The sequence below is a fragment of the Amaranthus tricolor genome, chromosome 2, assembly GCF_026212465.1.
Source record: "Amaranthus tricolor cultivar Red isolate AtriRed21 chromosome 2, ASM2621246v1, whole genome shotgun sequence".
Taxonomy (NCBI): Eukaryota; Viridiplantae; Streptophyta; class Magnoliopsida; order Caryophyllales; family Amaranthaceae; genus Amaranthus; species Amaranthus tricolor.
In genome coordinates, this window is record NC_080048.1 from 40,082,613 (window position 1) to 40,099,089 (window position 16,477).

At 32.1% G+C, this 16,477-nt stretch overlaps 2 protein-coding genes across 3 annotated transcripts; both read right to left on the bottom strand.

Annotated features, from left to right (window-relative positions):
- Positions 1–3,411: 3,411 nt before the first annotated feature.
- Positions 3,412–6,960, bottom strand: LOC130806051 (uncharacterized). Of its 2 annotated transcripts, none has more exons than XM_057670954.1 (2): positions 6,624–6,960; positions 3,412–5,947 (listed from the first exon to the last, which is right to left on the bottom strand). In XM_057670954.1, the coding sequence occupies exon 2, from the start codon at positions 5,842–5,844 to the stop codon at positions 3,826–3,828; it is 2,019 nt and encodes a 672-aa protein (XP_057526937.1). In that variant the 5' UTR covers positions 5,845–5,947; positions 6,624–6,960; the 3' UTR covers positions 3,412–3,825. The 2 variants fall into 2 exon arrangements, with proteins under 2 accessions (XP_057526937.1, XP_057526936.1); XM_057670953.1 differs by having other exon boundaries at positions 3,413–5,952.
- A 1,571-nt stretch (positions 6,961–8,531) lies between these two features.
- LOC130806053 (mitochondrial import inner membrane translocase subunit TIM50-like) lies at positions 8,532–16,010 on the bottom strand. The gene is made up of 10 exons (XM_057670958.1): positions 15,570–16,010; positions 14,953–15,041; positions 13,178–13,214; positions 12,559–12,620; positions 12,362–12,481; positions 12,062–12,160; positions 11,876–11,971; positions 9,801–9,957; positions 9,593–9,695; positions 8,532–8,808 (listed from the first exon to the last, which is right to left on the bottom strand). Exons 1-10 carry the CDS (start codon positions 15,835–15,837, stop codon positions 8,757–8,759), a joined length of 1,083 nt encoding a protein of 360 aa, XP_057526941.1. The 5' UTR covers positions 15,838–16,010; the 3' UTR covers positions 8,532–8,756.
- Between the last annotated feature and the right edge of the window lie 467 nt (positions 16,011–16,477).

Below are 16,477 nucleotides of genomic sequence, written 5' to 3' on the forward strand. Positions count from 1 at the left end.
TGTGTAAAATTAAAATGGACATGTACTTAGAAAATGAGAGAGTATAATAAGTAATCTTATAATAATTTTAAACTATAGGTCTATCTAAATCTAAATATTTTAAAAGAGAAATAGTTGAAAATAGAAAAAGATGTTGAATAGTATCTATGTTATAAAGGTTTTAAAGCCAAATCCATTATTATAAGTACCCTAAATTCTCAAGTAATTTTTTCAAAAACTAATTTTAATTTAATAAATTAATTTAATATAATTATTAGTATTTTTAAATATTGAGAATAAAATTTTAAATGATAAGAATTGATTACAAATATTCTTTTTTTTTTCTTTTGAGTTGCAACATATAATTCAAATATGTGAGATTTTTTAAAATTATTTAGAAATAAATATTTGTAATGTGCATGTGTCATGATTATATCATTCAACTATTTATTTATTTATTTATTTATTTATTTATTTATTTATTTATCTTCTCTAAAAGAGCAAAACAAATTACTCAAATATAATGATATGATAGCAATAATATTGGTAATTGGAATCATTCTTTGCTTTGAAAGGAAGCTTCTTCTTTTCTATATTGTGGCCCCAATAAAACTGATGTGTTGTTTTATTTACTCTATTTTGTTTGTATTTATTTATTAATTAAAGGGAAAATATCACCCCTCAAATTGTTCAGATCCTATTGAATTCAAAATTTTGAAATATTTTAAAATTTATTATAAAATTGATTTGATTACCATTATTGATAAATGAGTTTTAACGTATTAGCAAGCTTCTTATTAATAAATATTCGCTCCCATTCACTAATAATGTGTTATTTGCTTTTTAGATACTATTAATTTTTACTCTTAATTTGTATTTTATTACCTTTGGATAGAGTGCATAAAACAAATATGACATTAGTAGTGAATTGGAGAGAATATTACTATTATTTCAAGTAATCCTGTAAAACAAATTAGGTAGGGTTATATTCGGATTTTTGGATTATATAAAAAATCTCTTAATCTAAACTTGACCCATTTAGTTAATTGGAATGAAAATCACAATTGCAAACTAATTTCAACTCATTTAAACCATCTACGATTTTATTTCTATTTTACATTTTTTTTATCATTGATTACATTTTACTTTTCGGGCCTGAATTTTAATTTTTTTTTTTTGCTTAGGAATTGTTTATATTGTATCTACTATAATAAAAATAGGAAAATATTAAATAATAGGTTTAGATTATGCTAATTGACCTTACCAAAACTTATTTAATTAAATAAATCAAATCAGATTAACCCATTTACTTAATAGAGTCAAAAATCTTAATTTAAACCCACTTATATTGAATTAGGTTTAGGTCTCATCAGCTATTGCCAAGTATAAATCCTAATTACAAGTGTATACTTAAAAAGTTAAAATCATGCTTCTACTTATTAGCCTCAGTACTTGTCTACTTCCCAATTGTCTTGTACTATTGTTTTTTATTTTTTATTTGCAGATTATCTCGAGTTGAGGGTACTATTGATCGCAATCTTTTTTACTAAGGATGTAGTTTTTTTTCGATAAAGATACAATTTGTTGTCTCTTAAACCTTTAATCGTTACTTCTTTGAGCAAGATATATTGAATATGACTTAATCATACTCGTATTTATCTATATAAGTCTAAAATTAAGAGTATGTAATCATATGTGATTTTGTTAAATTATAAGTTGAGTTTTAGAGGTTGAACTATTATTTCCTCATCTTTATAATCAATTTTATAATTTCTAAAATTAAAACAAAACTGAATAAATTATTAGCATACTTTCATTAACTCTTCAAAACAAAAAAATCAATAATAAGGAAAAATCAATGCTGTGCCAATATGTATTTTTAAAAATTTGAGTTTATCTCTTTTTATTTTTATAATATATTTCTGAAAGTTCAAAAAATAAAGGTGGGGTAATATACAGAATATTCTAATGTACTCCACCATTATGCCACATTTTCCACCGAAAATAAATAATTTATTTCTTTGTTGGTAAAATAAAATAATATTATTGATAATAATTACTTCTACCTAATCTTTACTTCCCCAAGCTGAGATTTCATTTTCCAAGGAAAACTACCCATCAATTTTGAGAAACATTGTTATTGCATTTTGCCCAGATTACTAAATTATGTTTAAGTCATATAATTATGATATTAAAGTCTTCCTTACTATATTCATTGTAAAAATAATCTTTTCCCAAAATATTGTAATTTAGGAAAATAATTCCCTAAGAGAAATTTTTTTTTTGCCTTTTTTTTTTTGCTAGAACCGCCACTTAAAACAGCGATTTTTGTGTAACATCTAATATAAAACGCTACCTTACTTGGCGTTTTATTTAAAACAGTACTTTAAAAAAAATTACAATATTACTAAACCGCCATCTAAAGTGGCGATTTTAGTTGGTTATGAAAATACCAAACCGCCATCTGAGATTGCGGTTTATTTTAGTATAACTCTTTTTGCTTCGTATAATAATTTTGAGATTTACCTCATCTCAAAATACAAAGTTTAATTAATGCGTAGGTATTGCTAAGCTGTGAAGTTGTGGGATCAAAACCTGCACCTCACATTTTTAGCATTTTTGTTGCTTTTTTTAAATTATAGAATAAAGCAAACCGCTATCTCAGATAGCGGTTTGGTAAAATTACCAAATCGTCATCTAGGATGGCGGTTTGCTCTGAATATTTTTTTTGGAAAAATTCGTCTGACATGGACGGTGGATAGGAAATTGTTTTTTCCTTTGACGTAAAGTGAGAATTATTTTCCTAAATTATAATATTTTGGGAAAAGAATCTTGTAAAAACAATATGATTATGTAAAATGTTTTAAAAAGTTATGAATTTCTACTAGTTGAATATAACAAGATTGATAGAAAGAAAAAAAAAATCATCTAAATAGAGAAGATAAATAAGTTCAACTCGATCAAAATTAAACTGACACGAAATTGATCTAAACGAAATATATGAAGTAAAAGCCCATTTTATTAAAAATAAACGAACCAAAAGACTCGACTCGAAAAACAATTAATGACCAACCTTAGTTAAACCATACTCTCCGTTTTTTTGAGTTTGCTACACAATATCAGAAAAACTTTCACTTTAATTTACCTAACGTAGTAAAATCAAAGAGACAAAAGAGCAACATACATCAAATTTTGACATCACCAACCAAAAAACCCGATCAATGACCCAAACAGACAACCTTAGTTAAGCCATATTCTCTTCGTCATTTTGAGTTTGCCACACAACATTAAAAAAGCTTTCACTTTAATTTACCTAACGTACTAAACTCAAAAAAACAGAAGAGCAACATACATCAAATTTTGACATCACCAACCCAAAAGCAAAACCTGATCAATGACACAAACAGACAACCTTAGTTAAACCATACTTTTTCCGTCCTTTTAAGTTTGTCACACATCAAAATAGTCCTCGCTTTAATTTGCATAAAGTAGTAAACTCAAAGAAACAAAATAGCACAACATACATTAAATTTTGACATCTACTCTAGCAATCTACTCAAACATCAAATCCAAAACCTGTAAAAAAGACAAGAGAATGAATTTAAAAATGAGTACAAGTTGCAAGATAGCACCATAACTCAATGAACAATGAACCCTGTAAAATGATTAGGGTTTATAAGGAGTAGTAGATCAACTTGTGATGTGACCCACATCAGAACTACACTAAATCATCCTATGGTGAACATTCTGCCCTACTTTATGATATTCTATCAGTATTATGTTAAATCCCTTAAAACAACACAACAATAATCTCCAACTATGCTCAAAATGAGTTGTATTAGATGTTCAAATTTCTTTCTCATTAGGTTTATCCGAATCTTCGATCGCTATGTCCTTCACCGGCTGCAGCAGTTCATCTGGGATCGCAGCGGGATCTAAGTCCCAACATCCTTCCGGCAAATCAGTCATTTCTTTCAGCAACCAAGACGGGACTTGGTGCGAAAATCGTACCATCTCTCGCCTCGGGATCCATTGAATTGCATCCTTGTCTGTGTTCCTCTGATACACTGTCTTGTAACCCTCTAATTTGAGGAGTGGAGCGATATAAACCCCGATTTCTTCATCGTAATCACCGAGAACTTCCACCATGTCGTATTGGTGCCTCACATCGTAAGGGGTTGACCTATTCCAATCCTTCGACCAATTTCGATACACGGCCCATATGTCTCCACTTCTTGGATAAATCCGAACACATCCTCCTCGACCGGCCTTTTCCCGACTCAGGATATGAGAAAACATGTTGACCTCTCCAACGATATCAGAATTAGTAGCTCGGAAATGCCCACACGATTTTGTGAATCCGGAATCTATCCAATTTACTTGTCCAAACTCAGTATCAGTTTTAGAACCCAAGTAACTAATATGCATTTTGAAGGGATTCACCGAAATAACCTGGCGTATCAGGCAATAAAGGCGGGGCATGCCGTCTTCTTCATCATACAGTGCCCATATCTGCTTAGGTTGAAAGCATTCTTCTGTTCTGTCTTTATCAAAATCATGGAAGTCAGAGTCAGGAACTGTTAGATTCACTGGCCCAAATTTCTGGGGCTCCAAATGGGACATACCCGGATTTGCCCTTCTCCGAAATTCTGCTGGCTTACCTGGTTCCCTGTAAGGTTTTTGGCCATTCTCAGCTGCAGACGATTTTATCTCTTCCAGCTTCTTCCGAATCACTGTTCTAGCCTTCTCGATTAACAAGCTTCTAATATCAATCAATGGCGGAATAGGTCGCCTAACGGAAGATTCACTGGTGACCGAAAACTTTGGTACAGTACATCCATTCTCATTCAGCACTGCTGCCTCTGTACCAACCTTAGCGCCCAACTCGTAACCATTAACTCCACCATCGACCTTTCTTTTCTTATACGGTCGTGTAACCTTTGCTGTCGCAAGCGACTGGTTATATCCGACTGAACCATCGACTCTTGTATCAACTTCTGCCTTCACCCTTTTCCCGGGTTTATTCGGATGCCCATTGTTGTGATAAATTGCATCAGTAGAAGGCGCGAATCCAGCAGACGATCCTGGGGATGTGCTCCATTGAAATGATACGTTTGAAACATATTCCGAGCCATGACCAGGGTGATATCCAGGCACCCCATTTCCCGGAACAAATACCGTATTCGTAGGGAAGAATGACATATTGTTATACCCATGACTATTGTATCCATTCTCAGTTACAACCGAAAACTGAGAAACCGGATAAGAACCATTGATCGGAGCAGTTCCCAATTCCACTGCCATAAAAGTAGCACGACAGTTCTTACACGAGAGCCTCTTATTAACATACTTCCGAAGATATTCATATTGAACTTGACAAGAAGTACAAACGGTCCAAAATGTCGGTGGAAGAGACGAATTGGCACAGTTCGAAAATCCGGCCCCAGCAACCACTGTAGAAGACAACTGACCATTCCTCTTAAGATCATACGAAGCTTTCTTAGCGTTATCCGACAAATGGGTCCACGCTTCCGAGACAAGCCTAAACGCACCTTCCGCCCCAACCGTTCGATTCTTATCGGGATGTAACAACACAGCAAGCTTTTTATAATGTTTCTTAACCAGAGATCTGTCAGCCGATTGTTTTAACCCCAAGATCGAATAAAAATCGACTTCCCCATTAACTTTTGACTCGGACGCAACATATATATCAAATGTAGCCACCATTTGGGATATACCCTCTAATTCAGGACATATCATTTGAGCTTTTAAAGCAAAATTCTTAGCACCCACAAAATCTTTCTCAGCAAATCTTTTTTCAGCATGTTGTTTGGCTATAAGAGCCTCTTCTTTCTTTGACTCCATTTCAAACACAACAACTCAATATTCAACTATTCAATGATAAATAAAATCAGAAACAGAGCCCATACACTGAAAGTGAGTGCTGATACTGCCCATATCTACATATCTGCACTTCAGTCAAACCCAAACAAAAAAATTCAGACCTCACAAAAACAATAAATCCCAATTCAATTTAGTCAATTTTAAATTTCAATTTCAATTCAACAAATAAATCAGTAGTAAATTCCAAAAAAAAAAAAAAAAAACTTCCTCCAAAAATTTTTTAAGAACAAATCTAATCTAATACTAAGATATACATACAACTACAAATTCAAGGAAAAGTAAACAATTATAAATTCAAAATTAAACAGTAATATGTCAGTTTTAAAGCAAAGCAAGAAATTTGAGCTCTAATTCAAAAACCCTAATTACCAAAATTTTAGATCTATAACAACAAACTAGAGCTAAATCTTCAACCAATAAAACCCAAATGAGAAAAAACAAAACCCACAAAAACCCAGAAAAGCTTCAAGGAAATTCACAGTACATGCGCATTAATTTCAAGCTACATAATTAAAAATAAAGCAGAAAAAACCCCAATTACTGGAAAAACAAACAAGCCAAAAAATTCAACCAAAATCTATACATTCCTAAACAAAAAAGATCACTCCCAGATAAAATAGACTATAATAATAGATAAAATCTCAAAACAATGAAATAAAACAGCTAAAAAATCACTAAAAAATATCAATTTACTCCTAAAATAGTCAAATAATTTCAACCAAAAATATAGTTCAACTTACTGAGAGTCCAACTGAACAGTGCATAGATCGTCTAAAACCTCCAATCGATCAGCAAAAATTTCTTCAAAACTTCACTAAATTCAAACATGAAAAATTTCAAATCTTTAGAATAAAATTTTATAAAAACCCTAAATCTTCTCCTTTTTTTGCTCAAATTTTTTAAAAGATTTCATTGACTTAAAAAAAACTAAGAAAATTCAAAGAAAATTGAAAATGCAAATGGGTAATCAAAAAAAAAATTTTGGACATGGGTTAAAAATTCAGACCAGAAAATAGAAGAGAGAGAAAGAGATTAGAGAGTTTTTAAGACAGAAAAAAAAAATAGTTTTACCAAAATGAATAAAAATGATACTTTGTGTAATGTATAATCTGATTATAAAAAGTAAAGCGTATTTTATTCTATTAATGTGATGATTTTCTAAAATGCACCTTTGTGTATGATGCGCATACAAATATATTTATAAATTTTTTATTATAAAATTAATTTAATTAATCAACTTTTTTTAGGAGTGAATTTGGTGATGGGTAGTTTTGTCCATCAAAATATAATGTGATGTCATTATATTTATTATTCTTTTCTGAATTAATTATTTAGGTTAACATACATAAATATATTTTTATTTTATTTTATTTCTATATTGCAATTTGATATTTTTGCTTCATTTGTCAAGTTTGGTGACCAATAAGGAAATATAATTAATATGTCATTAAATTTCTCTCATTCCATTACTAAAAATAATGACATTCTATTACACAAATATTGTTTACCCTTCAACATAAATAGATTGCAAGGCTGTTAAGATTCTCACTAATAATTGCAATTATATTTGAGTATTTGGTATAACAATGTTATATGGTATATTCAAATCCCTATTTACTTAGTAAGAATTGGAGTAATAACATAAATGCAATTATGATATGAATATAACAAATTAATTGTACAATATAATATGTGACTGTAACTTCTTTATCTCTTTTGATAAGGATATGGTCTGTCATCATCTAACTCCTTTTAGATTTTGATTATAATTTATATGAATGAAATGCAATTTCATATTGAATATGATGATGGTTGAACAATGTGAATTTGCATGAATCTATAAGGTTTCAATCTCTTATTGATGATACATATGAGGAAAAGAATTTATGATGCACCTAAAGACCAAGTTAATAACTATTTCTATGTGTCCATCTAAGGGCTTATTAAGCAATATGTTCATATAAAGTGTGAGGGTTAAAAATACTTTATTTAAGTATAACTAATCAAGGCTAAAGTAAAGACAGCTTGATAGAAGGATAAAATACTAATTTTAATGACGGAGAATACGATGATAACTTTTGAACGACAATTATGAGAAATGAGTATTTCATAAACTTAGTTATGTATAAATACCTAACAAATTGATGTAATTATACGAAGAAATATATATATTTTTAAGAATATAATGAATGCAATGTTTTTGAGTTTGAGGTAAACTAATGATATACAGGGGAAATAATTCTTTAACATGCCTATATCCTTAACTAAATGCCCTTTAAGAAGATGGATAAGACTACTTATGAACTTTAAAAAGAGTACCCTCCCAATTTGATTTTCCTTAGATTGTGGAGGTGTTTTGCTGAAAATGCCTTTGGTGTTGCTTATTGGCTATGCACATGTATATAGATTATTGACCTTTGATAATAGTATTAATGTGAATATAGAGAAAGGGTTGTGCTCTATATTCATCTTCAATTATGTATAAGGATAAAGCTAACAACAGCATTTTGATTTCTAATCAATATATATATTTATTTTCAATTCATAAAAAGGCCAACTTTGATTACCAAATTGAAAAACAATAGCTTATCTGAATTATAAATGTAATAACTTTCAATTTTATAAGGTTTGTCCGACTCAAGATAGACTTAGAGTAGATGTTAGTTGTTTGTAGTGCATAATTATAGTTAAACAATTGTAACTATTAAACATTTAATTGCCTAATTAGCTACAGTACTGTTCGGTAACTGTTGGAATATAATTTGTTTTAGAATACTACAAATGGTAATGTTCCAAGAACAACATGCACCACTTAACTCTGGCGGATCACTAAACATTACATGAAAATGAGGATACATGCAGCTTCTACTAGGCTACGACCTCAAGTCACGACTCCAGGGAAAGACCCTTTGTTTGTTATAGTGTCTGCAATTCATCAATACATTCGTTAGAGTTCAACGTATAAGCAAGCAATAAACACCATTTTAAGGGCAAAAACAACTCAGTGTGCCTTAATTCGATCGAATTAGAAAGAAATGAATGAACGCGACAAAGGAAATTATATGATGATGCAAAAATGGAACAAAATGAAACAGTTCAAAGTACTGGCATGAACAAACAATTTATTTACATGTTTACGCTCTACTCATTTGGTCCTATAGGCCTTTGTTTCTCGGACTATCCACTTAATATCAACTACCGATGTCAATCCTTAATGCTCGGACATGTGTAAGACATTTAAACACTTCAATTTGGTTCAAAAGTTGACTAAATAGTCAAGTGTAGGACACGTATCCACATTGGACATGGACATATGAATCGTAGTAACATAGGTTTAGGTTATTATCTGCCAACTTTTCTTTTCTGTGAAACACATTGTTCCCCACAGGAAACTGATGATGATGATGACGACGATGATGATGATGAATGGACTGTATTAATATGACTCATTAAATTATATGCACTTCTTATTTACATGAAATTGCAGATGATAATTGCTACCAAGGGTCAATTGGAAACAACTTATTTGATATTACTAGCAAGGATAACACTGTGTACATCCAACCCAAAAACCCAATGCAAACAAGCATATCAACAAAGACTAATAAAAATATGTGCATCGCTTACAGGGAAGAAAAAACACACACCTCACACATGCATCATGATACATTAGATCAAACAAGTATTATAAAAGTGTGATTGATATTACCTTTGAATTTTTTTAGAACGATTAATGAATTCAGTAGGTATGTCAGTTCCTTGGTAGTTGGAAATAACTTCTCTTATATCAGCAGGTTTATTGATTCCGACATCTATCAAGTAACATCGAAAAGGAAACACAAGTTAAACGAGACAGAGATACAAAGAAATTATACTTTCCACACCAGCAATCACGAAATGAGAAGATGATTACTAACATTCAAGAAATGGAATGAGGTCAATCAGTACTGTATCATGCACTTCTTTTTTCCAAGGTTTAATAGGAACAGAATTTTCAGGCTGAAGGCAGGATTCTAGTGCATATCCACTCACATAGAGAACTCTTTTAGGATCTCGATTTAATTTGGAGAGGTCCTGTGCAGTTGTGATAAAAGAATTGTCAATGACTTTAAATAAGATTCACAGTTTTAAACAAAGCGAAAATGCCACAGATATCAATTACTTGTAAGAAAACATCCCAACCAAAAGCTTAAAACAGATAATGTTTGAATAAATAAATTCTACAAATTTGTTGTCAAACATATTACACCTATATTTGAACCATCTGGAACCATATAGGGAGGATGATTTTCCAAACTACTATTATTCCTTTCTTTTAGAGCCTATCTTGACAGAAAGGTAGAGTATACTGTCAACCAGAATATTTTTCTATCTCTGAGAACGAGAATGAAACAGTTCATTTCAAACTGATATGGTACCACTGGAATTTTAGGTTCAGGCCCTACAGTGTGGACAGAACATGCAACCGATTTCTAGGTAAAGAGGTTCACATAGGGCATGTAGAGCAGAAGAAGGTGAGTTAACCTGGTCATCCAAAAAATGACTCACTGCTAACTTACCATAAGAGCAAAATGCAAACAATTAAAAAGGCATTTGTAATGGGTGGGTGAGGGAAAGAGAACGAAAAGGAACCTTTGCTTCCCTTTGATCGGCCAATTTCTCATCTAAACAACAAATATAAACCCAAAGAACAAAAAAAGTGTATCATGCACCTGCTTAGAACATGGACATATGGTGATACAGCTACATGCATAAATTACCCATACTATAGGATTTCAAACGACAGCTAAGCATCAGTTCAAGGTTCTACTAGTCTACACCAGTGTGGTGATAGAACTGCTCAGGTAAAAGGGCCAGAGTTAGAACATAAAAGAAATCAAAGATATGAAAAAATGAAACAAGATCTTCTCTCAGCATGCCTCTGTCTACACACTTCCTAGTTTTGCTAGCTTTCTACTTCTTTGTTGTTGGATACTCCACTGTTCTCTAATTGTAACCAAATTCTCAGCCTATTTTCCCAATTTGTCCTTGTAACTGAAAGAAAGTTAATTCTTCTTCAATTACCAACTTCACCCTTGTCCTTCTTGTGTAAGCAATCAATGCCTTAGTCAGAAATGGTACAAAGACCCATCATGATTTGACTACATGACAAAATCGTCAATGGGGGCAAAATATCTGTTAACATTATAATCCAAGATTTTATTGCTCTAAAGTACAAGGAGTATCAAGCAACACAAAGCGGACCATCCTAAACATACTTGACCAACAAGAAAAGGGAAAAAGTAAAAAATATCCCAACTTCTGTACACCCCGCCTAATTTTGAAAAGCATGTCCCAGGCACGAGAAAAGCACTTATAGTCCAGGCGAGGAGCAGTCCAAGAGACATGCACAAGGCGCAAAACTCAATAAAAAGAAGATCCAAAAAACTATGTCTTTCAAATGTACTTCAAAGCGTGCTTGAGGATCACAAAGGCGAGGTGCAGCCCCTTACGCCTCACGCTTTGCAAAACTAAGCCCACTCCTACAAAGTATATTCATCAAAATGTTTATCCCTAAATAAATCTATGCAAAGTGACTAATAATCTGGAAGAACTGATACATCACACCAATTTAACCATCTTAAACTCCAGGAATCAATATCTCTAGAACTTATCCCACATCTAGATTAGGAAGTTAAATTGTGTTCTTTGCCTGTCTAGACCATATTAATAGCTAGCAAATACTTTTTATCACGACCTCAATTTCATGTTCTTCAGCATCATGATAAACTAGAACAGTTTAGGAAAGGGAAATTTTCTACGTAATTGCTAATCTAAAGATAACAAATGAGCAGTTCACAGACAAACATTGTCTTTTGCCAATCCAGCAACAACGCCAGTATTATACCCAAAGAAAAAAGATGATCAATCAACTAAAATCTTCATAGATAAGGAAAAAGTCACAAACAGAGAGCAAAAAGAAAGCAAAATAGACAAACTAGCATCTACAAACCCGGAAAAACTTCCCATCCTGATATTTTGTGGCTGGCCTCTGTAGAACGTATCGCACACCTTTTTCCATGAGCTTATAAATAATCTGTTCTTCCAACTGCACAGACCATAACGTGTATAAACAAGGTGATACGACATAACACACTTCTAAAATAAATGAAGTATGGAAATAAAAATCCTTACGCACAATTTTATCGCTATAAACAACAATCTCATATATTTGAGCCAAGTGCTCCAAGAAATCATCCAATCCTGGTCTCTTAAAAGTATACCACCCTGTCTCACGCTTTGGACCAAAAGGAAAAAACAATTATTCAGAAGATCTGACAATTTTTCTCACTATGCAGCATAAATTGTAGTTAGCAGCTGCATATATAGATCTATATCAATTCAAATCATGACACATGAATAAGTTTCAGTGTGATAAATGAGAAAGGCAGAAGCAACGCCACATGAAGAAGACATCAAAAGCAGAAATAACACTCACCTTCCACTCAGTACAAATTAGTGTCTCATTTAAATCCAAAATGAGTGTGAAGACTCTATTTTGTTCTTCTACTGGAACCATGTCCGGAAGAAGTTTCTCTGCGTAAGGTTCAGCAAACTCCTAAAACCAAAATGATGCTTCAGCCACCAAAGGAAAGCAAAGAACGTAAATAAGGAAATACTAAACAAAAGAATCACCTGGATACGTTCTTCTGTTGACCGCCTGAGGTCCAGGTAAAGATTAACAGCTTTACATGGAACTAAAAGATGAATCAGAAAGGACAAAAGTAATGGTCAGAGAGAGGGAAAGAAAACTTTCTAAATGATTGAGGGTTTTCATTGGGAGAAAAAGCTAGTTAAGGCCCAAGCAACGCAAGATTTAAACTCGTAGAAAAAATTAGAAAACTTAAAATTAAATGTTTATCGAAGGCAAGTTAACAAGGTTAACTAACTTTTAGTAATTTGGAATCGTAAGGGTTAAGCGGCTAAGGATTGGACATTGTTGTTACTAGTAATTGAATTTTAGCAATTTCAGTTTCATAGTAAATCTAAATGCAAACAATAGTATGTTAGCATCCTATTTTTTTCAATCGATATATATATGATTCAACTTTTTTGACAGGTTTTTTACATTTGTTCTGGCTAACGGTGTATAGGGCTGCTACAACATTGATGGTTAAAAAAGTGTTTCAGGGAAGCTATCAATTATAAAGATAGATATGTAGGTAGTTAGATAGATAGATAAAGAGTATCGGAAGTAAAAACAAACATTCAAAGTAGAAACATAAAGCAGGAAAAAGGAAGAAGACCAATTTACCTGACATGGCAGAAATATAGATCAGATGTGGAAGTGTCTGGAGAAAAAAAATGAATATCAGTGTGGCAAGAAATTGCAGTATATTGGTGATACAGAAGGATATATCAAATTAAAACATCATACGCACTGTGTACTTAGGCTATGTGTCCGTGACTAACACCTACTGATTGATAGAGATTAAAATCCTACAAAATTAGTTCTTATCCAGTTTACATTCTCGTATTCATGTACCATGCCTTCTCATCGCATCATAACATCCTTATATCAGCAAAATGTTCAGAATTCACAAAACAGTTGTACAATACCCATGAGGACATTACTATTCACTATTGGTCGGAGTCCATGATTGTGCAATCTTACCATTGACAAGAAAGAGCATGTCATCTAAATGTCTTATGAACATGTAAATCCAGTTTAATACTCTAAGCTCTGAGCGAACAACCATTTTAAAGAAATGGGTTAACAATCAATTTCAATTTCTCAATCATTATCAAAACCAGGGTGATTAAGTACAAGAAGTCTTCAAAGTTAAATACATATTTTACAAGCATATAGAGATCTATATTCAAGCGATGAAACATGAAATACAGGGAAAATATTCTAAATTGAAAGACAAATCAGTAGGGGTAAGTTGAGCATACAAACGAAAAACCTATTTTCCCATGTAAAAGAATAAAATCTTTGATACAGTGTATCTAAAACCTGTAGGTAATCACTCTTTTAAATTTGACAATGTTAACTCATATTTGGCCATTTCACCAATATCTAATAAATCAAGGTGATAGATGTGAGTTAATTCAGCTAAAGAAGTCTTGTGATGTGAACCCAAGACAAGGATCAAATCCCATCCACACTTTATCTATACACCAAATAATAATAATAATAATAATAATAATAATAATAATAGCACAAGGGTAAGGTTGTGACATTTAACCCTTAAACCCCACCTATGCCAGAGCAACTTAGAAGTATTGCTTAATGCAATGTTGTTATTAGGTACAGATCAACAAAGTTTACATTTTGGTAGAATATCAATTGTCTAGAAGCTAGATTTACTTAAAAGAAACTATTAACACAAGGATGCAATTAAAATTCATTTTGAAAAAAATAGCAAATCACAAATGCTGAAGAAAATTATTTTTAAAGCCTCCAAATATTTAAGTACAAAGTAGTTCTTTCCCCCACCTTTCGTTTTTCTAGCCTGTATTTACTTTAACACTATTTAAGTAGGCCTTGCATTGCAAGACACCTCTCATCTCATTTGTAGTTACACACGAAAAAGGTTTTATCGTAGCACAAATGTATGGATTAACATGCATACTCAAAAGAAAACAATGATGCACTACACACATCCAACATAAGAAAGCAAATTAATGCTCCAATCAAGCAAAGGGTGATTTTTCTTCGTCTTCCATTACGAAATTGGAATACCAATGCAACATTGTAATTTGCAACTAATACGAAATAAAAGGCAAAACGTGAATCATGACAAGAAGATTTGTACAAGTAAAAGCCTCATATGTTACGTATCTATATGACGTTAATGATTAACCAGTCTTGCATTGGTGTAAACCAATAGGCGACGGTCCATTAAACAAAGCCCACTATATTAGTATAGTACTACAAGTCCACACTACGACTCTTCAATGGTACCTCTTATTATCAATGGATGAATCGATGAAGACGAAGGTATACAGGGGATGGCAATCAAAACACTTATAAAGCTTCATGTGAGGTATTTCTTTGCAATTGCAAAACCAACTACAGAAACTTACATTAATAGTGAACGAAGCATCTACCATGGACTGCTTGATCGAAGATCGAAGGTCCTTTGTCTTCTCATCTACTTCATCAGTACTATATGCTACACCAGTAATCAGTCAAATGCAGCTTAGGATAAAGAAGAAATTTATCATGGTAAATTAGTAGTATGTAACTGCAGCTGCATATGATAGGAGAAAAATGAAAAGCCTAAAATTTTAACTTATTTTATACAACTAATCTAATAGTAAATTGGTCAACCTGATGTCTCTTAATTGACGCAGAACTTGAAATCAGATTAGATAAAGGGCTCATTAAATTATGTGTACATCATGATGATTGCTCTCAGAGTCAATCACTCAATTCGATATATAACCTCTTTGTTATCAATAACATAAAAATCATCCTAGGCGGAAGCTCAGGCATTGAGATAATAAAATTTTGTCGCTTATTGGTCAACCTCCAGCAATTTTTAGCTAGTTATGGTTATTTGGTCTCCCTTAATTGAATTTTTTGCAATCTAGGGTTCTGATAGTTTTAAATTTTCAGCAACGCAATAATAAATCCTTAAAAAGTAAAACAAAACTAGACAAAACAATAAAATATACAAGAATGTGAAAAGAATACAAACCAAAAGTGGCATAACCGGCGGTTGCTAGAGCTCCAGCAATGGTGCCAATCAAGGTAAACTTGAAAAGAGAGGCGAATCGAAATGATTTAGTTATAGAACGAATTGAAGCAAGATGAGGATCAGAAGATTCCGAGAAGGCTTGTGATGAAGATGCTGTAGAGGGAGAAGGAGAAGAAAAAGCAGATCGTTTTGAAAGTAAATTTGAATAGAAAAGGCAACGGTTGTTGAGAGACGTTCTTCGAACGACGCTTTGTAACGCCGGCGTCATGATTATTTTCCGTCGTCCCTGTTTTTTCCGTCGCAGTTGAAGGTTTCTGACGCTTTGAGGAAGAAGACAAAGGGAGAAGGGTTTTGCAGGGGTTTTGGTTTCGTGCCAATCAATTCAATCTAAGCCTTGATATTGACTTTTTGAGCTACAAACACTGTTTCGGGACAAGACGACTTCAAACAAAGAAATTATATTTTCATAATTAGAAAATTTTAAATACTGACGATTATTATCAAATAACTGTAAAGAGACAAAATACATAATATTAAAATAAACAAAATATGTAAAAGATAAAATAAAATCTCAAAAGTCTTTTATAAGATAGGGACACATAAGTGATTTACTAGTATTACTTTCTTAAATAACTTTTATTTATCTATATATTCTCTTTTCATAATTTTTTTTAGTCAAACAGTTTAAAATATTTATTTGGTAAATGATTTTAAAATTCACCAAAAAAATAATTTGAAGTTAAATGAGTTGTGTGGTAATTGATGGTTTATAATTTAATTTGTTGGTTTAACCATTCAATGACTAATTCTACGCAACATTTGCTTCTTCCGTTTCCACTAAATAAACTTTTGCGCAATTTAATGCGTTTGTCGAATCGTTTATATCTAGAGTTATACATAACTAAAAA